Genomic DNA, 24,460 nt, shown 5'->3' on the forward strand with positions numbered 1-24,460 from the left:
CACGTCACTTCTATAACACACAGAAAGCTTAAAGTCATGTGATTTCTGAGTTCATATCCTTGAGGCTTGGACGGCACCAAGTCATGCAACGCCCTTTAGTTTCGCTAATGAAAACAAAAGGTCTGCTTTCCTCTATATATTATTTCCTCTTTGCCTCTTGATTTTCCACACACTTGACGCTTCTCAGCACTGCCTCCTCTTCTTCTTCTGTTTTAGTTCCTGTTGTTTTATCTGCCTCTTGAGCAGATGGTCCTTTACTCCCTCTTCACGCTTCAGCTAATTAAAAGTCTCTCTTTTACCCTACACTTCCCGTTTCTATAACACTCCTGATAAAAATGTCAGGATATAACCACTTGTTTTCAGTTCCTTTCCTCTCAATTAGACTCACAAAAACTATTCATCATGTATCCATATTTTGGATAGCTAGAGTTTGAGGTGTGTGTGCAGATGAAGTTCCTGTGTGTGTTATTGCGAGTAGATAAAATTGCTTTGTGTATGTACTTACTCAGCAGAGTCAGCAGGCAGGATGGGTATGGAGGAGAGGTGGGAGCTGTAGAGACGGAGAGAGGGGAAAGGACAACATGGTCAGAACATCACATTCTCCTCGACGCCCTTGGCAAAGTGACACAGTGACCTTGGAGGGCACAAGGATGGCAGCAGAAGACAAAACTTTAAGACAATGAAAATAATATTGCATCTGCGCGTGTTGGATCGAGTGTTGAGTACTTGAGATGAAAAACAAAACACACACAAGTGTTCGAGTCTGTGGCGCCACACTGGGTGGGCAGATTGTTATTTAGGCTACTGCTTCGCTGCTGATCAGGCAGGAGGGTGTGTGTGTGTGTGTGAGATGGCACATTTGTTTTTCAATGTTCCTCAACAAGCAAGGAAGTGTGCGTGTTTATGTACGAGTGTATGTGTGTAACAAGGAGGTGGCTGAGATGTGTCTGTTGATTCGGAAGCCTGCCACTGACCTTAAACAGTCAGGGACAGTAACGTCAGGAAACCAGAATTATATAACACCCCAACACAGATATACATGAGAATGCAGTTGCGCACACACAGGTTTGCATAACTATTCTCATTAACTGCATTGACTTCCATTCAAGAAAGAAAGAACAAACACACTACTATTGCAGAAAGAAAGGTTGGAGGAACGTCAATATAGAAGGAATTTCTGATGGAAGATATTTTATTCTTTGTCCATCTTTTCTTTTAGTTCTTTCCTTGTTAGTTGCTATTCTTTATTCTACTCTCTTCAGTCCTTTCATTCTGCTCTCCTTTATCCCCATTACGATGCTTTCTCCGTATTTTGATTCTTCAAGTTTTTCCAATGATTCCGTCTCTTTTCGCTCATCACTTTCATGCTCCCCAACCACCAAATCATACCGTCTCTACTTTTTGATTATTTTTTCTCAAGTTCACCCTTCTTTATCTTCTCACCACGATTGTGTTTTTGTTTCATTGTCCTCTCCAGATGATAGAATAGAATCTACAGCATGTCATTTATTATTCTACAACATCTTACATGTTCAAATCAGGATTTACATTACATTGTTTATCCCTCATCACTTTTCATGTTAGTCAACATGATTAAGAGTAATTTAAATGCTCACACACCGCACAGGCTCCCTACAGCAGTGGCTCAGACAACAACCTGGCAGCAGGCTCATCCGCTGAGCTGATTTTTACAATAAGGGACCATGCTGTGTAGCTTGTTAACAATAAGTCTTTGACAGGTCCCTCAAGAAAGTTGCATAATCTCCATGGGCCTTAAGTAACAAAGATAACATCTGACCTCACACTATTCTGTCCCCTAAGGACTTGAACTAAAACTGCTCTTGGGTCCTTTGGGATTTTCTCGTCCTCCTCAGGCTCCCAAAGCAGAAATGATAACATCTATTTAAGCCCTGAAGGACCATAGAGAACAGGCTTTATACAGCCCTTCAGGGTCCAGTATTTCTTCCACTGGAACACTATGAAGGACAAATTAGATAATGGAAAATATTGTGTCCATGTTGCAGCAGTGAGTTGCTTTAACAAGGTTTAGATTATGTCTACGGAGAGTTTATCTTGCAGCTGTTGTCTGCATTGTGCCACATCTACAAGGTTGACCCGTGAGCACGAGCTAGAGAACAGAGATGTCTTTCCAATGGTCTCTGTGTAAGGTTGATAAGAACATCTCTTGTCCTACACGCACAGTGTTGGAAGCAGCCAGGGACACAGATCTTATAAAGTCACACCTTTAGCTCGTAATGTTGGCAGTAATACTATAAAACTTATGATAGGGATCAAAGCAGAGCATTGTGAAATGGTCAAAGATTCATTTATCAAGTTATAAGACTGATAATGGAAGCCTCATTTCACCTCCAGATACTATAGGGTTATACACTAATAAAAGTTACCTGAGGACAGTCAGGACTATATTTTGTCAAAAGATACATTTCTAATGAACAATTATTCCTTTTTACCCTACAGATTATTGTTGTCGTTGATAGTAACTTCATGATCGTGATTTTAAATTCTATCTGTCTGTTAATTAAAGATATATTGGCTTATTGCAAGAAGTAAATAAATTGTCTGAAATGGTTAGTTGTTTTGATGTATAAAGAATTGTCTTTGAGATGTGTCCTTCACAACTGGTGCTGTCCTAAGTTGCTAAAAGTGTGAAAATGCCTGTTTTAGTGTTGCGAATAAAGCCCTGCATGCACTGCAGAGTCATTTTGCCATCAAGTGAATGCCAATCTGACGAATGAAAAACCCATTTTAAGCTGGGATTAAACTGGTTCTTCAACCAGTGGTACTTGGGTATCAATAAGAGTAGCATGAGGTGAATCTTTGTATATAAAAATGTGTTTTAGTGTTTAGCTACAGAAGCGATTTGGGAGGAAGGTATGTCTGAGGCTGTGTAGTACTCTGGGGAAACGTTCCGCTAGGAAACCCAAGGTCTTGACATGAACCACACACCTAAACACTGTTGCAGTTCAAGTACAAGACTCTAGAGGAACACTTTGAGGAACACAACAGATAGTTTAGCCTCCAAATTCAGCAGATCTCATTTCCGTCAGTCGTGCGTGGGCCTCACGAGTCAGAGGACCTCAAAGTTCACTGTGCAATTGTCTAAATATAGAAATTCCTATTTCTGTTCCACTCAGTGATTTCCAAGATTCAAATAAATCTGGTTTAGTCATGATTTCACATGTCGTGCTGCATTTAGATATTGTGGCAAATGATCAAGTCCTGATCAGATGTTGCGTAATCAACAGATTGCAGTACTGTTTGTATGTCACAAATATAGGCCAAGAGTATCAATTTTACACAGCGAAGACTCTATAGTGCAGAGCTGCGTATCAGGAGCGTCGTCTCAACTGGCTGACTGACTCAACAGAAACAATAACACGGTTTGAGAGTGACTGTGTATTCGTCTGCTGCATTAATAACACAAACTAAAAGACAACAAATTGTCACATTACTTACAACACTGACTGTGTCAATATAAAAGGTGAGTTTGGGGTTAGTTGTGATTCTGCAGAAGTGCTGTTGTCAGCAAAGCCGATTCTGCTCTGTTCTGGCTGGGAGGTAAAGACTACTGCAGTCTACGCATCCTTCTCTCACACACACAAATTCATCCCACACGTACGCTCAAGAAACCATATTTCACTGCTTTAGCTTGCAACAATGTAGTAAAGTAAATATACTTTTACTTTTGTAAACGGTTCCTTCCGTAACACAGAAGAATCAAAAGCATCATCTTAGAACTCATACGCAGCTTCTTTCTGCCTCTGATAAAGTAAATATTTATACACAAGTCTTTCCTTCATGCCGGGGCCAAGAAACTCTCACATACTCGTACAACAGATGTTTGCCATCGAACCATCTATAACACAGAGATGGCCGAAGATTCAAGACGCGTGTTTGGTTTTCTGACACTGCTCACTGGTTTGCTTCCATCGGCTGCCTTGCACATGGGACCAAATGACTAATACGGCATTTCATCCATTAATTTCCCCTTGATTATTCTGCAGACATTGCAGAGAAATTATGTGTTTTGTTTAGGTGACCCAACACATCTTCCGCAGCCCGATCTCCACACCCACCCCATTAATTCCCTTTTCCTTTTCATAGTCACAAGGAGATATCACATGACTGCTGATAGCTTGCACAAGAGCTGTTTTTTCTATCACAAACCATGTTTACAAAATCAATTCTGGTTTCCAGTGTCAAATAAAAGTTCATTTTAAGGATTCTTATGGTATATGTGTTTAGCGAATCAGGATTTTTGATTCATTTATTGAATGCTTAGTCAACAAAATAACTTTAAAGTCTATTTTACAGCTACGACTATGAATTGTTATTTTTTCCAACCTACAATCCCATTTTCTATTGCATGCAATCTCTGAGAATATTGATATTGCTGCTATCTGACCATCTTAATTGATCAATAATCTGAGAACTCATGACAGGTCATTTCTATAATAAAGTATGTGAAACAGCAACTTGCTGAAATTAGACTTAGTCAGACTAATGAAAATATTTTCTATCATTACAGCTCTACTCCAAATTTAACAATGACAAAATCATCTGATATGAGCAATTACATTAATACAGAGGGTTTACATCGAGTATGAGAGCATAAGATGTGGTTTCTTCTATAAGCAATGACCGTTATACTAAAATGTGGAGTGGGTATCGAAGCCCAAATTTGAGAAAAACGGCTGCTCTTTGCATCAGAAACACTGACACATTCTCAAGCCTCAGAGCTTTCCTTATAGTTAGATTACATAACATAACATAACAACAGCTGTTAAGTAAATGTCATAACCCCCTTCTCTTCATCTTCACCTGCTCCACTTCTATTCCTGACGAAAACACACACTCCCCCTCTTCTCTCAGACCTCTTTCATTTATCCCTGGCAACGGACACGACACAGTCCAACAGTCCATATTTTTCCTACAATCTTACATTCACTGTAAAAAAAAAGGATTACAAATCTCAGCGTGGTTTCATCAAATTCATTCGAACACTCAAAAGTAAATTATTGTTCATCCATTCACCCAATGTGATGCCCCTATACATCTCTTTCACTCAAAACTGCTCATTCATCCATCCAGCCATCCAGTAATGTATTCCAGTCAGACTACAGGAGTTATATAAGACTTGTGTTTACCTCTGCAGCAGAATGTCACAGGCCATTCTCATTTTTCCAGTTGTCTTTTCTCTCACTTTGTTCTGTCCTTTTTCTTTAGTTTTTTTGTTTTATGTCAGTGGATACAGCTGGTCAGTTGTTTCGGGCTGATGACCCCCTCTGTTTCTGGTGGGATGTTTCCACTGTTCAGTCAACAAGCTAACATGCGGGTTCTTGAAAATCCAATCAGTTTGAAGTTATCTTGACTTTTAACCAACGTCAGCACGGCTCTTCCTTCTGCGTCTCTCCTCAGCTCAGATTGTGTTTCTCTTGGTATCTGTTCAGTCTACAAGACGGACCGGACCGCCTTGTATCCGGTGTTTAAGTTATCCCAGTTGAGCACTTTGAGGAGACAGCATCAGCACCAGCGGGTCTAGAGGCAGAGGCAGGGTATCGTCTGGGTGCATTGTGTGGTGTCCTCTGAATGTGTGTGTGTACGAGTGTGCGTGTGTGTGTGCGGGTGTGTGTGAGTGAGGGTGTCTCACTCTGCACTCTGTAAAAGTGCTGCAGTAAACATCCAGACCTCTGCTCAAATATATGAGCCTCTGACGCAACCAGGCAACAAGCCCTGTGGGACCAATCAGAAAGGAGGAGCTGACGTTGAGCTCCAGTCATAAAGAGGGAATGAATCCTGGGAGCCAATCATCAGGGAGAAAGTGGGAGAGCAGTTTTTTTGTTTTTTTTCCCTTCATTCAATGTTGTGACTATATACTCAGCAGTTTACAGCCAACCCAGTGGACTGTGTAATGGTGTGTGCGTCTATATACACAGGCATTCACGTACACACAAGATGCACCTTGGCACCATAGCAACACAAGACACACACACACCTGCAGAGAAGCATTAAGACATTTGATATATTATTGGCCCAGAGACTGATAATGAAGGGAATGAAATAGAGGGAGCATGGAGTTTATCAGTGGTTCTCAACCTTTTTGAGTCGCGACCCCAAATTTAACATGCACGGCCATCCACACACACACACCGGTGTGAACGCATGATGGGTATGATGGATAAAGCACTGTCCGCGGTGCTGAAACAACGCCGGATCAATACACCGTTGGCTACATCGCATTTACATATCAGACAAGCACTTACGATCACACTTCAGCTATTCGTTTTTATTTAGAAACACTTTTGGATTTTTTGAAAAACATACAGCAGCATCAAGAGGGTAACTTTTCACGCGAGTAATAGACCGACAATTGTCGCTACATCCCATCGTATTGCTGGTAGTTGAGCCGGTTAAAATGTAAACAAATAACGCAAACTTTCTTTCTCTTTTTAATGAAATGAAACGATAACTAGGGATGGGAATTACACGGCATTTTGAGAGTTGACTGTCGAGGTTTAGTGTCAAATTTTGTCTAGTTTTTTTTTGCGGGGGTGGAAACAATTCTTCACTGTACTAATTAATTTTAAGCTCAAAAACATGGCTGTACTGTCCAATATTGACCATCAAAGCAGCGCTAATAAAAATGGGGCAAAAAAAGGGAAAAACTCTCCGCTGTCACGGATGTATCTCCAGATGGCGGTCAGGTGGTGAAAAGCTGGTATATCCAGTGTACTTTTTTGGCCCAACCGCTCGTCGTCATACTAACGCCTGATCGGACGCTACATGAATTTAGATTTTTTTTTTTATATATATATATATATATATTTTTTTAAATTTTTCCAAAATGATTTGGTGATCCCCAGAAATCATCTCGCGACCCCAATTGGGGTCGGGACCCCAAGGTTGAGAATGGCTGGGGTATATGATGGACACAGGGAGTTAAAGGTCAAGGTTCTTTACTCACATTATCTGTTACTTTAAATTAGACAACAGAAGATTAATAATAATAATACAGTAGTGGTAAACACAATGGCATCTCAGAAGGTCACCAATTTAAATCCTCGTTCGACCACCTCCGTGTGGGGTTTACATGCGGGTTTTCTCCGGGTTTCTCCCACAGTGGAAAAAACATGCAGAGGTTAACTGGACACTGACCGTCAGCGTTAACGTGAGAGTGAATGATTGTTCATCTCTTTACATTTGCCCTGTCCAGGTTGTACCCTGACCTTCAACCTATTGTCAGCTGGGATTGGCTCCGTCCCCCTTGACTCTCGTGTGGAGGATAAAGCGGTAGACTACGAATGAATAAATTGCTTCTTTAACTCACTTATCGGCCAAAAAAATATCCTTCAGAGACTTCAATGTGATCATGTTAAATCACTTTGGGCTGTGTGATACTAATCAGATTTAGGATCTAATATAGACGTTTTTCCTTCTCTTAATTATAGACGGAATGTAGCTTGTGAAGTGATTTATATTAACGGATGAAAAATTAGAATAATTCTGCTAAACAGAAATTAATATTTGTTAAGATCCTGTTACTTTAAAAATGACATTGCAACACAGTGAAATTAATTGTGGTATATGAAATATGCTTGAAAATTACAAATTAAATCACTAAATAATATCCTAATTGCTGAAAGAGTATCATTTGAAACTGTATTATGTTTCCTGTCCATATTCCATACTTTCTTTGAGGGAAGAATGAGGACAAGGAGGAATTAATTATACGGAAGCTTGATCACATTATTGAGACAGCTTTGGCTACAGTTTGGTCTGAATTCGCCCCATCACATCTTACTGTGGTTGAGTAAAAATGAATAAAGTCTATCTTCTGTTTTTAACAGAACTCAACTATATTTCTAAGAGGCTTCAAAGCAGCAGCATGTAAGAATCACAGTAATTATCTTTCCTTGGTGATTTGGGAATGCGAGTGCTTATTAGAAAATCAAGCTGGATGGCTGTTCCAGGACTGAGAGTGAGAACTGATAACGCATGTAAAAGAATGGTGTTATCTAGGTCAGTCACTATATCATATTACACTTTGTGCCCAGCGTTTGAACCAAGACCTCAACACAATTGGGAAATGAAGGGTGAGAGAAAGAGAGAGAGCATATAAAAGGTAGGGTGAACTGAGGGACAGAATGGCAGGAGTTTTTAATTAAACATTAACTCCAGTCGAGTTCAATGTTAGAAAGATTTATAAGTCACATCTGAACGCATGGAGGAATGAAAGCTTTTTGCATGACACAATTTTAGTTCAGTGTATCATACTGGCTATTTTAAAACACAGAGGTGGCATTTTGGGAGTATTAAAACATTATTTTTGGAAAATGGGTCCCAGAGGAAAAAAAAAATCTGTAAAATGCCACCCTTGCATTTTTGTCTAAACCTACAATTTGACACAACTGTTATATATATATATATATATATGCTCCTGGTCTCTTTCTTCCATCGACTGCACCTCCCTCTTTCACTTTCTCTCCCCCACCTCTCCTCTGTCCCCCATTTTTTCTTTCACCCTGACCAGTCGAGGCAGATGACCTTCCTGGGGTATTTTTTCTCTCCACTGATGCCTCGTGTTTGCTCATTGTGTGACCTGTTGGGTTTCTCTTCTCTCTATAATATTGTAAAGGTTTCTACCTTACTATGTACATTGCCTTAAGATAATGTATGTTGTGATTTGGCACAGTCAATATGCAACTTTGGAGAAACAATATCCACACCTCTCTTTCCTAACCCTTAATCCTGCCAGCTTTATGCACACACTCCAGGTCTTCTTCTCTGTATTTGCTGGTTTCTTTGGTGGCAGAATTAAAGCACCACATCTTTTAGAGTTGTTTTGGGGGCGACATGTTAGAAAAGGATGTGTTTTGTGTGTTTTACAGAAACCTTTAAAAAGAAAAATATTGTGAAGGGAAAGTTTCATCTCCTTGTGAATTAAAATGCCGGTTTTAATGCAGTGCTGTGTTAACGTATGAATGTATAAATGTATTTGAGTGAACGACAAACTTACACTTTTAAAAAAGATCCAAACTTAAGAGTAAAATTAATTAAGATTAAATATAAAAGGCACATTTTTTACTAAGAAAATTCTAGACCTAATCTAATACATTCTAAACCTTTGGACTACAATTTAAATCTCGTTTCCTTGGGTCTTGTTGGTCAGGGAAATAAATAATAATTTGTGATGAACTAGGTCAACACACCCACAGCTGATGCTCCTGTACTGACCCATATACTGTATTTGTCACTGTGTAGGCAGGCACATTATACTTGATGGATAAGCATATTATGAACCAGGGCCCAACTTAACTGCCCTTGACTTAAAATCAAAAAGGATGAGGCACAAAATGTAGATAAACTAGATTGTGATAGATGACGTGTAAAGTGCACTTGACCAAAAACAGATGAGTGGACATTCATCATGTAGTTTGTGTGTGCACATTTTGACGGCAGAAACGGAAAAGGTATCCGCTGTGCATCGTGGTGTCAAATTGGGACATAAAAAATGTCCACAGCCATGTATTAATAACAGGAGAACCTTTTACGAGGTACAAACCTGGTTCATTGGAACTCGATACAGAACAGACGTTAGTCATGGTAGAATTGCACGACAGGAGGCAAATTGAAGACAAGTGTTTTGTTATGTGTCTAAATGCTTCCCTCTGGCCGGAGCTTTTCCTTCGAGGTCTGATATTGCAATTCCATTCAGACTGAGAAATCAATAAATGGTTGCGAGGTGGGGGTGTTTTCCAGTCCTCTCGCCCTTTTCTTGCCCCTCGACCTTCTTTGTACTTTTATTCTCACTTCCCTCCACAAGTATATCCCTTGCTTTTGCCCTGCATCTCCTCACTGTGTGCAGAAGTGGCCCCTACGCATCCCTGCCACTGTATATCAGCAGCCTCATCAAAAACTGATTTCCATGGTCTGCGAATGTTGAGCACGGCACAGGGGAGAAAGTAGTGACGGTGGAATGAGAGAGATGAGACGAGAAGTGCCAAGGATTAAATATAGATTTGAAAGGCATCAGCATCTTAAGTGCATGTTTGTATGTGTTGGCTGACTCTATTAAGACTCTATTAACGGAACACAGCAACAGCCACAGACAGACTTCCCTGTCTGTCAAGTGCGAGACAAACAAATAGAGTCATTAGATAGGAACTTTCACTCTCTACTTCTGAGCTGTCACAACCAGTTATGTGTCAAAGAATAGCTGATAAATGCTGAACAATGACAACTCAATTCAGGAGTACAAGCGTACACTGACTCATCAAAACCCTGAAGACACTACTCAAGGTTATTTGGCAAAAACATTTGTGAGGCAGTCAAGGCAACGCTACGCAAGGAGGGAATGAATTGTCGAATACATGAAAGGGCCAATAAAATGAAATAAGATGCTACCATGACATAGCACATTTGGAAAATGTCTCATAAATTGAACAGGTGTGACATTTTCCTCACACAAAAAGTGTATTTTTGTATGAAAATAACAATCGAAAAACCACCACAACCCCTGACATGACTGGCAGTGATATGACTGATATTCAGGCAAATGACCTGAACAGCAATAAATGGGGGGGACAGACAAATTAAACTTTTGAAATGTTTCGTGTCAGAAAACAACATGAGCAATTTAAGCAGATGTGTTTTGTAAAGCAGTGGCTCACCAATGATTTAAATAGCATCGACTCTAGGGTCTACTAATACAGCTATAATCCACCAGACCAGACACTTAGATTAGGCGAGGTCACATAGATGATTGCTCGCAGAGAATTTATACCAACTAGAACAATCACATTAATCTTAATGATCAAAACAGTCTGAGCAGCGACGGTGCTGAATAAATTGCTTGATGTAACCGTCCTCCATCTCCATCAGTAATGACTAAATCTCTGAGAGCAGTCTGACCACCAAAGTGCTACAGCTGCCACATAAACCCCCCGACGCCCCACCTTCCCCCGCAGTCCACACACGCACAAGGGGATTTCTTTTGCCCCACAAATACTTAACTATTAAACCACTTTGAAAGTATGCAGACAATTTTGCACCGATGACAGACATGCACACGGGAGCCTGAGCACGGTTCTTCTCCGTGACCTTGTGTATAATGTTTTGTTCATCTTTATAAATATAATCCGAAAATAAGGACACCCTGACAGCTGACAGCACATTCAAAACTTTGAAACTGACGACTCAAATCATTGAAGCCAACTATAAATCCAGGGTTTGGCACAGTTCAATAGGCATATATGTTATGAAGTGTAAAACTGTGTGCAGATGGATTATGGATTACGGTCCATAATCGTCTTAGAGGCGACTAGGAAAAGCCACCCCGCACACACATGGCCGACAGATTTATTGTTTAACACCACTTTATTTTAGGCAGTTGGCAGTTTAATTAAATTGTTGCAATATAGTGCGGTTCAGACCTATTTTATGTCATGACCTTAAGGTTCATTTTTTTTTTTACTTTTGTTTTCTAAAGTTTACTTTCGTACACCTCTGATAAGGATTTAAGAAATAATTGTGTGATTCCGACATGAAAATTAAACCGTTAGAAAAGAAAGCTCTCCTGTCAACTAATTTGTGTATTACGACATTACAGTCTCTCCTGTCTCATAATGCCAGAGATTACAGTACATGGTGTAAAATGTGGAGGTGTCTATATACAGTAGTCCGGGTATCGTGCTCAGTAATCAACTTAAAAGGAGATCAGCAGATTAGAAGAACCAGACATCACCGTGTCCCTGCAGGGGATTGAACTCTCGTCCTTAGGTCTGTAGTCTCCATGTGCATGTCAGATGTTTGTCTTCTGATTGGTTACCAGCCAATGATCAAATCATCAGAATCACACTTGATCTTTCAGTGGGGCCAAGTGGAAACTGCTGTAACTGTGACATTTTAAAATGGATTTAATCCGCTACCATTAGCATGTAATTGAAATTAGTTCTGATAATCCACCAATTATCTTACAAGTTTTTACATTTTGTTCTTTATGAGCTGTGGTGGGATGAGCTTCATAACTCAAAGTGTTAAATATGTAAAAGCTGTAAAACTATCCGTAGCAGTAGAAAACAAAGGAACCAAATTGAATGATTGAAATTGATTCCTCTGAAAGACGGTACACTCCATATCTGCAGTGTCTAGGTCTGAGCCTTTGGTCACATGCCACAAGCTTTTCTCCGTCCCCTTGTGAAATGGCTCAACATTTCTTTCATAAAAATATATATATATATATATATAAAAAGAGAGTAATTATATCTCACCTGGTTGCAGGGCTGTCATCGGCGTGAGTGTGTTGTGGTGAGTCGGAGGAGGAAGGACCCTCGTCCCCGTCCTGAGGCAGCTCTTCACATTCTGCCTCACACTTGTCATCATCCAGCAGCTCTGTGATCTGTAGACAGAAATAGAAAAGGACATAACAAAGGTTACCACTAAGTTAAAAAAAACATTTTAAATTCAAATTATAAATCAAAGAGGGGGACAGGGATTTAAAAAAAAAAAAAAAGATATATATACATATCGAAAATATAAAAGTGCTTGAATGTCTTGTGCTATTTGCAACCTTACTTTGAAAAATGCCCTTTAAAAGCCAACGAGATAATTCGATAAATGCAGCATTAAAAGCAAATGTTATTAATCCCCTCTTATTTACAATGACATTTAACAGCCTGAAAACAGACATTAGAGTCCTGTTATCGTAAATATTAACCTTTTCTTTAGCTTTCAGCTCTGTTTACTCGAACTTAATTTGGCGAAATGTCTTCAAATAAAAAGTTTTAAGATTCTAAGAATTAAAAAAAATATTATCTGGAAAAAAATGCGTCCAGACGTATTCAAAGAAAGGTGTCATGTTGTACATTACTGATTTGCGGGACGCATGTGCGAGATAGGAACAAGACGTCACAGTTTGTGCCGTCACACATATAAATAAAAAGGAAGCCAATCGGTAACACACTGACACAAAAGATACGATGAAGAGATAAGAGATAAAACGGTAATGAAAGAATAAGGAATAAATAAACATTTATATTTTTGTTGAAGAGAGAGAGAGAGAGAGAGAGAGATAGAGGGGGGTGAGCTTGAAAAGCAGAGGAGGGAGAGAAGAGGGAGGAGATGAAGGGCTTAAAGTACGGTTCAGTGGTATATCATTTTCATGGTGACTTAGCAATGTACCCATACATGACAGTCACATTACAAATTATGTAATAGGGTAAAGACACCCACCACGATATACCATCACATCTATTTCAGTGCGAAACATAAAAATAAAACATTTAATTACAGATGTGAGACACGTTCTTTTAATAATATTCAAGGCAGACTTGTACTGTAATACATATTTTAGTGTGGGTGATATATATATATTACAGTTTCAAGCTACAACACAGCCTATATTATCTTAAGACACTGTGCCGAGGAAAATACAATATTACAGAGAGCCCAACAGTTCCCATATTGAGCAAGCACTTGGCAACCATGGAGAGAGAAAAACAAATTGCTTTAGTTAGCGGAAAACATTCAGCGCATAATAAAGGAAGGCAGCAAGTGTCTTAAATTGATTTTCGCACCACATAAATACATATAGTTATATAGCTTAACCCTAGTTTAAAGTCGGAGGTAATGGCCGTGAATTAAGGGCCTGAAAGAGGCATAAAAAGGGTGGTGAGAGCCAGAGGAAAGAGAGGAGAAGGGAGTGATGGAAGGCACAAAGTAATGAATCTGACACTAAGAGAGAGGGAAGGAGGGAAAGCAAGGAGGGGAGGGGAGAGGGAGAGGGAGAAGGGGAAGGTAAACGCTATAGAGAGAGGGAGGGAGAGGATTAAATATGTAGACAGAAATAACTCATCATAATTCAGACAGCTGACAGGATAAGAACAAGACACACAAACAGAAATCCTTGAGTGTGAGTCCACCAATGATGACCAATAACTTTTTTATTCTTATTTCATGATATTTTTTTGGCTATTTATTCAATATGAACCGACTGAAGCGGTACAATCATGCCATTTCTACCGTAACTACCATAACATAAATGGGAAAATCTCTGTTAGAAACTGGGGTTAAAAGGTCACCCTGTCCTTTCCTCGACTCTCCCTCATTCCCTCTTCTCAAGAAGCAACTCCATCTGCTGCTGTCACTGTGTTGTCGCTATGGAAACACGATGGGCTGTCAGGAATTTCTTGCATCGCCATGTGCAGATTAGAAAGGATGAGTCACAATATGTGTGTGTGTATGTGTGCGCGTACTGTGATGTTAATCTTCGCATGCAGCGGTCATTCAAATGTTAGCTAAATTAAGAGATGATAAGAAAGATGAAAATAATTATACATTATGACATGTGCGCACGCCACCATTTACAGCCCTTGTGAAATAATAATTACTATTAAGGGGCCACATCACCCAATAAAATATACAGTTTATACTAATTTCCAGAGATGAATGTGCTATTTGATCATCAGACAGTGGATCTGAGGCACATGAAAAAAAAAAAAAGACAAAAGTCAACATTAAAGTCCCTTCCTTCAAAGAAAACAAAAGCCCTGCACTCCTCTTCACTGTGTTTCTAACAATAAGAAGACGTTTTAATGAGTAAAAGATCTGAAAAAGTTAAATAAAAAAACAAAAAAAAAACAGCCCTTTAAATTGAAACAGCTCTTTAAATATATTAATTATTCTACTTGTCTTAACAACTCAACCTAACATTGAACAGAGCACTGAAATGATCAAGGCAAGTCTGACCCCCACATCATTATATGAAATGTAATCAAAGTCATTCTCTTTTTTTTTTTTTACAAAGAACAAAGGATACCATGAATACAACCAACTACACACCAGTTTCAAATAACACATTCTATCAAAGCCACTGATCAGTGACGTGGAAGCCCGAGTCTGAATATCACCTTATATAAAGGAGTCGATTTGTGTAGATGGACAACAGAGCCTGACATTAAAAAATAGAGAAAGCATGTATAACTTAAACTATAGCCTTGAGCATATATACAGTGCTACGTGCTTGTACTTAGTAACTTCACTCTGTATAGTGTGAATGTGTGTGTACTGGAGGGGGTGAAAACACGAGCTAAAAAAAAAACACCCTGGAAGAAAAGGTTGTGAGCTTCACCTTGGTTTAGTCCAAAACTGAGAAAAGAACCACTGTGTTAGTGAGCCAAGGGAACAGAACATTGGCAAATGACATTAGTTAAACATGCCCTTTAACAGTGGCCTAAATCTGGGGCTCTTAACTCCACTAGCTTTTATTCTGCTGCTAGTTCAGTCATCACCAATATGATCAATAAGGTTTCTGTTTTTTATAATAATAAAATCATGTTGTGGTGAACTTGTTTTTTTAAATCAATCAACTAAAAAAAACCCAACCCAAAACGATTAAGGATAATGTTTTAAAAGAATCCCACATCCAAATGAGTGTAGCGAGAAAAAGATTTTGCCTTCAAAACGTATTACTCAACCCTAACCCCAGAATTTGAAAATAAAAAAATAAAAATAAACGTGTGTTTAAGACTGATTAGTTGCAGCAGTGCCACTGAAGATAAATCCTCTGGTCTAACGTTCCTGCAGAGAGTGAACCATGTGATGCAGCTCTCATCCTGTCAAAATGTGTTGGCAACTGATTTACAGACGTACATTCTCTAACCACTCAACGCTTGCAGTCAAAGTAAATATGACAACAAACTGGCTGTGTGTTTGAAGATAAAAATGGGGGTTCATTCTATTTGTCCAACTACAGAGATTATAGTATATATCGTCATGGCCGCCAAACTAGGCCATCACCTCCTCCTTTAATGACTATTATGTTCTAACGCAAATGGATTACTATATAATTTACCTGACATTATGCAGGATGTTTCCTGCAGCTGAACATCTCACGTCTGTTAATTAGCCCATTCGCCCAGTTCTAATAACATGACTGAGCTCCAGATGTACTTGACTAAGTTGGCACAGGTGAAGAAAGTGAGCACATTCTGATTCCTGTTTCTGCTTAGGTTAAGCAAACTGTTCTAGGAAAGTAAGGCTATGATTAACAGACTCATTAATTTAGCAGACAGGCCCGCCAGCAGTCCTCATACATACAGTACATAATCCTGCTGGCTTCGTTTATCTGACGACGGAATGGGTTTGGATCATTCCGACATCCATTTACACCCAGTAAAATATGGATTTCTTCACACATCACATGATAGAACAGTTTCTCTAAGAACATACAGGAGGACAGTGATGATGAGTTTGTCTTGCAGACTCTACTTGAAGTTTTTGTTCCTTGTGGCTTTCAGACCGATGCCAGCTCTTACACCACAATGTGAGCCCCAGATTAACACAAGCAAGATTAACGGCATTAAATTGCCGTGACCTTTATGTAATGAAGTTTATTATTTAAAATGGGGCTTATGAGGCAAAGGCCTACGAGTCATTGGCCAAATCAAATCAATTGTACAAGCTATACCTTGTTTTCCCTACAACCGAGTAAACAGTAGCCCCAAGACACAGAGATGTGACGTTGTTAAGAGAGGACAGTCTGCTCGCTTTTCATGTTCACTACAAACTGCATCCTCACTGTTGCGTCAATCTACTTTGGGTTCTTATATTCATTTGCAATAATAGATACTGAATGAAGGTGCAATGTTTTCTTATCTTTATAATCATGTTAAAATTCTATTGAGTATATAATTTTAAAAGACAACGTGAAGTGTTTTATTATGTCCACACGGTGTTTTCTACCTCGAGTACATTCAGAGGAAATGTGTGCCGAGGAATCAAAACTGACTCTCTGATCATCAAGCGCCTGTAAAACCAAAAACATCACAAAAACAAAAACACACCAACCTAACCCTATCAAAGCAAGAACAGGAACAAGCCTCAGCTGTTGTATTCTCATCCAAATAACATAATTCCACCAACACTTATTTTGCCAACAAACAAACCAAAATCCAGCTTGGCACTTCACAGCGTTTACTGACCCTGCCAGCATCAACGAGTTTTACAGACTCTGTTAAAACACTGCATTACCATGTGTTTGTGTTTGTATATATATTTTAACATGATTATAATTACATCTGGAATTAATATATCTCCAGTCTCTGCACTGCTTGTCTTACATCTGATTCTAATATAAGAGACTAAAAGAGATGGCAGGAACCCTGGTGTTTGTTTACTTATCATTTCATCTCACCGTTTCTGCATCAACAGGTGCTTTAAATATTGTGAGGAATCTGGAGATGTGTTCACTGGTTGATGGCTCCTCTAGCTGCCTAGCTGGAACTACCTTGCTGGTTCGGAACGGTCGGATAAGATCCATTTTTCCACCCATGTAGCTGTAGCTTGACAATTACATTTAACCAATGTTTTCCAGCCCACATCTGGGGTCGATTTCCACCAGTTGATCACACGCCATCACTAAACATCTAGGATGCATTTACACCTGTACTTTAATGTTATCATACTCAAGGTATTCACAGTTTACATCCAAATAGGCCATAAAAAGCTACCCTTCTATCCTTCATGTCATTTCTTAATATAAAATGTGTTGTGAGTATTAATTTTTTTTTTTAATTTCTTTTCTGTGAGAATGTTTTTATTTACTCTAAATTCTAATTCAAGGCTTAACCGAAAACATGAATCATGTGTGAGGGGGAGATAATCCCCTTCATGAGAGTCTTGTTCACAGAGAGCCATCCCCATGCAGCGCAGGGGCTGTAGGTGTGAGTTCCATGGTTACATCATCACCGGCTTCTTTTCTTATCCCTTCCTCCCCGCATCATCTCTCCCTTTGTTTCTTCCTCTCTACTCTCTCTTGCACTGTTGCTATTTCTCCCCATCTTCCTGTCTGCATCTCTCCCTCTCTGAAAAAAAACAATTTCCATGCCATCTCTCCTACATAAGATTCCAAGTTCAGTGCTCAAATTATTTGGTTTTTTTCTACAGCTTTCCCTCAGTCTGCTTCTTCCTCTTTTATTCCCAGTCATCTGACAACCAGCCAATAAAATTTAGAAATGGCAGAAAACAACCAAGAGAGATAAGGAAATTAAATTAAGAGAATTAAATTCAATGAGTTGCATGGAAGAGATATTTTTTACGACAGTTAGTTGCTGTACTGAGCTCAATTTCAATCAAATTAGCTATTGTTTTATACACTACAGCTTTTGTAAGAGCTTAGCGTTTGAATAAATGGGGACATGAACAATAATGACAATAAAAGCAAAGCAGAGTTTCTTGATGTAGTGGAGTAGAAAACAAACAAATATCATTTGAATTTTTGAAAACGATTATAAAAGGAGGGAATCTGTGAAACAAAAGGCTAAAAAAAAAAAGGCAGCTTTCTTAAACAATGCCATAAAATGGAACAGGACATAGAAAGGTGACCTATGGTACCCATTCAGGACCGCCTTGTAAGTTAAAAATTACCAATGGTACTGTTGGCGTAGTGGTGAGTTTGAGTTGCTGGGTAACAGGGGAAATGCCTTTGTACTCATTTAGGCTGGCTGTCAATCTGGAATTCTTTGAGCCTGTGTTTGTTTGCACACTTCAGAAAAAGATGTATTATATTTTTGTAGAGAAAGGGGATTCATCTCAAAAGCAGGCATATATTTTTTTATTATTATTTTGAATATATCAAGTGCGGATACTGTATATTCACATACAAGTCTGAAAAAATTGCTCTTCCGCAGATCTGTTTATAATGGCCATGTTTGTCTGTTCATTCCCCACAATGCAGGTGCGAGTTTGCCACGTGATGTTGAAAGTCTACTGTTGTACCACAACTTTTTTATCCTTCATTTTTATTACAGAAGGATTTGTCTGGGTTCACTAAATGTTCTCTCGGTATATTCTCAGAATTTTCACCCCTGACCTTGGTAGAGTTCAATGGCACATTCTAATATTTGGACGTCATTACCGAGGAGGAAAAAACGTCCAAGAAGAATAAACAAAGATGATGATTTTGATATGTTTTGTAATTCTGGATGCCTTTGCTTTCATTTTAAGAATATTAACAGTGAATTTGTAGATTTACAGCAATTGCTGGGCAATTTTTTCCATATTTATTATTTTTATTTTATTTATCATGAAATGATATGATGAATTAAGAAAAATTAAGAAAAGTCATCAATATAGCCCAGTTTTAATTACACAACTAATTTTGCTTTACCACCTGCTGTTATTGCAACCCCTGACTCCACACATAATACATGCTATCTACAAGCGATATTACCTGTCAAAGTTGTGTTCCTTCCTGCTGTGTAAAGCTAGAAACTACAAACAGGAAATGCCAAACCCGGAAGTCTCTCACACATATAATTGTGGACATCTACTGACATTTGTGTTTCTGTTGAAAATAAAGTCTATAAAAAAAAGACAGCGGATGAAAGGATTGTAATAGACAAAGGAGATGAGCAGTACCTGTTCAGTGATGGAGCTGTAGTCGTTGGTAGTAGAGACATCATCATCCTCCGAGTCAAAAAGGCCCTCCTGGTTGTCCAACAGTTCTGCCAAGACTCTGCTAACAGACTCCTGGTCCCGGATGTCCTCTCCTTCTGTTGATAAACTAGAGGTGGAAGACAAAAAAAAACAGCTGTGTTGATTGTGCAATTCTAAGTAGGTGATATTTCCTGTGTATAAGTGTGTATCAGTGCCTATGTGTAAAACACAATGATTATGTTTATCTATTGTTTAATGGCCCTGTGCATGCATCTTACTGGAAGATGTCTGGTCCGAAGACGGCGGCCAGCGCCCCGACGTTCCAGCTTTCCTGCTGAAGAGATGCAACGCTGGACAAGAATCGGCACAGGAAACGCAGCAGGCCGTAGTTCAGTTGGGGAAGCTGCTGCAGCAGGTACTTCAAGTTTCTACACAACTCCTCCTCACTGCTGTAATCTAAGGATGTTGAAAAAAGACAGAGAACTTGTGGTTATCATTGTATGTGGATATTAACATTTTAATTAACTTCACTGTACACCTCTTTCTTAGTGTTACAACCATTATTAGCTTCGCTGGAAAAAGGGTGTTGGTTTACAATTACTACTAGTACGAGTACATTTTACACATACTGTGTTGTATGTTCCTACATTCCTACATTTTTCTTTTCATTACTGTAATTGGAGATGCTCTTGAGTAAATTATAGGTCACCCAGTACTTTGTGTTCCTTCACAGTTGAACACACAAATTCATATTTAAATAAAGAGTGCAGAGACCGATAGGATGGTGTTCAATACTCCAAAAAGTTAAATTAATTAAAATAGGAGAAGGAATTTGAGCTTTATTCCAATTATAAAAGAAATGGAGAAACTGTAAAACCGCCCTGCTATAACCCGCATGACAGCAACAGGGAAAACACTCCCATGAGAAGGGAATTAAAGCAGATTATGATGGACAAAAACTACTGTATGCAAAAAGGATAGGGCAAAATGGAGAATTAGTGATTATAGAAAATACCCATTAAACTTTGCATTAAATAATGCTTGTAATTGCTAATGTTTTTGTGCCTGGATAGTTGGTGATCGGGATTACACAACAATGGTAAAGAAAAATGACAGAAAAATCAAACAAAGCAACAAATGAGATTCCTCAGTCCATTAAATGATGGTGGAGTGAGTCAGTTAAGATAAACATACGATACATGACAGCAATAGGAGTTGAGACAAAGTCACACACCTTGGTGTAGCTGTAATATGTGTCCCTGTATCGCTGTTGGAATAACGGGCTCAGGAAGCTCCTGCAGGAAGAGTCGGAGCAAACTGACCGCTGACGCCAGGTCGGCCTCCTTCTCTAGTTCCACCTCTTCACCACTGTCGTAGCGCTGCCTCAGCCAATCCACACGCTCCGCGTTGCCATTAACCAGGAAGAGACCTTCCAGGTCCAGATGGCCTGATGACACCGGAATTACATGGTCATTATTATTATAATAAGGAAAGTGCCTCATTCCTTATCTAAGGAATAACAGAAGCATGACCATACTGTCCAATATTATTGCAAGTGCAACAACACCAGTAAGTGTTGTGATGAAAAGGATCATCAGTAACACTTGAACCAGTTTTTCTGTTTTCTGTTCATCTTGCATTATATTGTTTGTATTATGTACTATGACACATAACTTTCTGGTTTCTGCTTTCTGGTTGTACTTTGACAATTCTTGATTTGATTTATATACATTTAAAAATTACATCAGGAAAGTAGTACTATCTTAAAAAAAAAAAAAAATCCTTGTCTCACATTTAATTCCCTTTTTACTTTTCTGTAACAGCATGCCAGAGAAACACAATGTTTTAAAAATGAGTCACTTTTCACATCAAAATGTCAAGTAGTGTCAACAATGCCTGTGTGTGGACATTAACGCTTTTAGTCGCAGACTTTTGAGTAATAATTTGCTTGAAAATGTTATTTGCAGGAACACAACAAAATATTTTTAAGCATTTAGTCTCTCTTCAGACAAAGTAAGGCATTTAATCTGTCACAGATGCCACAGCTTTGGTCTGACACACCTTCAGGTGCTTTAAATGTTCCATCTTTGCCCTACACGCAATTACCTTGTTGCCTTCCTGCTTCTACAAAAACCTCAAGCATCACACAAAAATAAAAAAGAGAGATTAAAGTCTTTTCACTGGCTCAATAACTTCTGGACTGGCAGCACTGCTGCTGCCAACAGGGCCCCCGGGGGAATTAAGGACATATTACATAACCTCATGTCGCCAAGCAGCCCCAGGGTCAAACAAAACAGTGGCCTGCTTCACTGGTCACTTGAGGGGACACTTCTTTCCAGTAGCTCACAAAAAAAGCCACTGGCTTGACAGGTTTTACAAGAAAATGTCTTTGTTTTGAGACAGACCATGCTTCCTGCATGATGGAAAAGTTTTTTTTAAGTGATAAACTTGTCAGTGTAGATATACTGTATGTTTCCGTGCGTATTGTTTTAATCCTGAGGCCAACTAAAATAAAACATATTTATGTATGTCCAGAATTTTTATGGCTCCGTTGATGTGCTTTTAAATCTGAATGTTTATTACTTGTTCATCTTCCACTATTGCACGTAATGTATTGGCTTTTAATTATTTTATTGCATTTGTAGAAAACATTTAAATGGTTATGACCACTAATATAAACAGAGAAGGTTCTAATGAATGTTTATGTGCTATGCCATTTACACCTTATATGAGATGTACAGTAATTTTGCACAGACAATATAGAGAATAGGATTTCATAAAACCAAATTAAGTTTAAAAATAATTCAGTCGGTCAGTTTTGTAGGCAGTACCATTAACAGATAATTTCTGGCTTTGGCTTGCACGTTAACTGATGACATAGAAAAGCAACCAATTATATCCTCTCATCCTTAAGAGCAGAACATCTGAAACTGCTAACCTGCACTTATACGAGAAACTGACCCAAGGAGATTCCGAGCTCCATTGTTAAGCTCTTCTGTTTTCACAAGTGGGATCTGCAGTTGACAGCATTGTTATAAGGAAGGAAGCAGACCTGGTCTGCCAGTATGGTTTGGCATGGTGGAGCATTCAGAGTTCATCTTATCACATAACCTGGGTCTCCACTCGTGATATATTGTGGTATACTGTGACAGCAGGTCAACAGCAGCTGTGTCTATGTGTGTCCGAGAATAGACCTTCGCAGATGGTGCGTGCAGTTGAAGCATCCGCAGAAGCTGCGTCCACTGCAGCAGTAGGTGCTGCTTACACTACATCCTTGTATGTGTTTTATCTTAGCTCTGTGTGAGTAGCGATCACTCACCATGCTCCTCAATGTAGTCGACGATGTGTTTCACCAGTGCAGGAACCTCATGGCCATTGATCGTGTGTGTGCGCGACACCTCCTCCAATGGAACGCCAAAAACACGCGTGGTGCTGGCCGAGCTCCCGCCCTCATTGCCTGGCAACAGAGACACGCTCTTCCTCATGGCCTCCTCCTCCTCCTCACCACAAACCCGCCAAGACCTCACGTCTAAAAAAAACAAAAAAAAACAAAGAGAAGGAGATGGGTCAAAATTATTGTTATTGTTATTTTTAAATAAGCTTTAGTGAAGGAAGTCTGACTAAGAAAAACATCAAAAACATCAAGACGGAGGAAGAGGAGGAGGAGGAGGAGAGGAACAATAAGATAATGATCTGCAGAAGCTTTAACACATTTTGCACCTCAGCTGTGGAACCCTTTGCCTGAATAATCTAGGCAGGCAAATTAATTATCATAATTTAGACATGATCCTTAAACTCACTTTTTAATCATTGGTGTAGTTATTGATGTTACATTTTATATTTCCCTGTTTTGGCTAGATTATATACTTTGTTTTGGCTAGATTTTACGACTCAATTAGTTTCACACTTTCATTATTAATTTTATTTTATTTTAAATCATATAACTTTAAGGCGCTATACAAATAAATGTTTTATCCTAATTATTGATCCTTTAGCAGGAGGAGGAGCACAAGTGTAAAACATTTAGCCAATCAGCCAATTATGTGGCTTGCAGTTCAATACACAAGTCTCAATCATGCACATGGAAATCAGGGGTTAACATCTACATCTTGGAGTCTCAAGAGCTTCATAATTAGTAATTTATTTATCAATTCAAACATTCCCAGTTTTGGGATGAATAAAGTACGATCTAAAGTCTATCTTTCTATCGATCTATAAAAACTATGTGGGGGGAAAAACAGCAAGGCAGCTACTCTACAGAAACATCTAGTTGCAGAGAAATGCCAGACTGGTTTGAGCCGACAGAAAGGCTTCAGTAACTCAGATGACCACTTTTTGCAACTATGGTGAGCCGAAAAATATCTAAGAATGCACAACATGTCAAGCCTTGAGCCAGAAGTGCTTAAACAGCAGACAACCACATCAGGTTTCACTGCATTCAGCCAAAAAAAATTAAAGCTGAAGCTGCAATAGGTGCAGGCTCCTCAGGATTTGACAGGTGAAGGTTAGAAAAATGTAACCTGGCCTGATGAATGTCTCTTTCTGATGTGAAACACAGATAGTACCATCAGACTTTATCACACAAGTTACATTTAATTAACTACGCTTGAGTTGTTACAGCATAGCATAGAAACAAAGTGGTTGCATGAAAATGACTATGAGTTCTCTGAACTTTGTTGGCCCCTGCATTCATTTAATCTAAATTTACAATTGGGATGTGGTACAAAATGAGATTTGCAGCATGAATGGGCAGCTGAAAAACAGATTGAACAGAAACTATAAAAGCTTTCCGACATCTTGTGCAATCCACAGCAGAAATAATTAAAGCTGTTTTTAAAAGCAGACAGAAAATGAAGTATGATTGGTGCTCCTTAAAAAAATTATCTTATTTATTTTATAAATAGGTTTTAGGTTAAGTAAAAAGCATCGTTGTGGATGTGCTGCTGCTATCAGGCAGGGATAAGGAAGGAGGTGACCCATCCGTGCCAAAAGATCTTGGACAAAT

General features: G+C 39.0%; 1 protein-coding gene across 1 annotated transcript in view; it reads right to left on the reverse strand.

Annotated features, from left to right (window-relative positions):
- Window positions 1-24,460, reverse strand: part of fam13b (family with sequence similarity 13 member B) — a 55,110-nt gene that overhangs the window by 17,578 nt on the left and 13,072 nt on the right. The window contains exons 3-8 of the mRNA XM_083891239.1: window positions 22,775-22,984; window positions 20,690-20,902; window positions 19,734-19,911; window positions 19,438-19,582; window positions 12,291-12,418; window positions 506-550 (exon numbers count right to left, since the gene is read on the reverse strand). Of these exons, the coding sequence (XP_083747365.1) occupies window positions 506-550; window positions 12,291-12,418; window positions 19,438-19,582; window positions 19,734-19,911; window positions 20,690-20,902; window positions 22,775-22,940 (875 nt within the window). The 5' untranslated portion in view covers window positions 22,941-22,984. The remainder of the gene's footprint in view (window positions 1-505; window positions 551-12,290; window positions 12,419-19,437; window positions 19,583-19,733; window positions 19,912-20,689; window positions 20,903-22,774; window positions 22,985-24,460) is intronic.

Source organism: Microchirus variegatus (genome assembly GCF_963457635.1).
Source record: "Microchirus variegatus genome assembly, chromosome: 6".
NCBI classification, from domain to species: Eukaryota; Metazoa; Chordata; class Actinopteri; order Pleuronectiformes; family Soleidae; genus Microchirus; species Microchirus variegatus.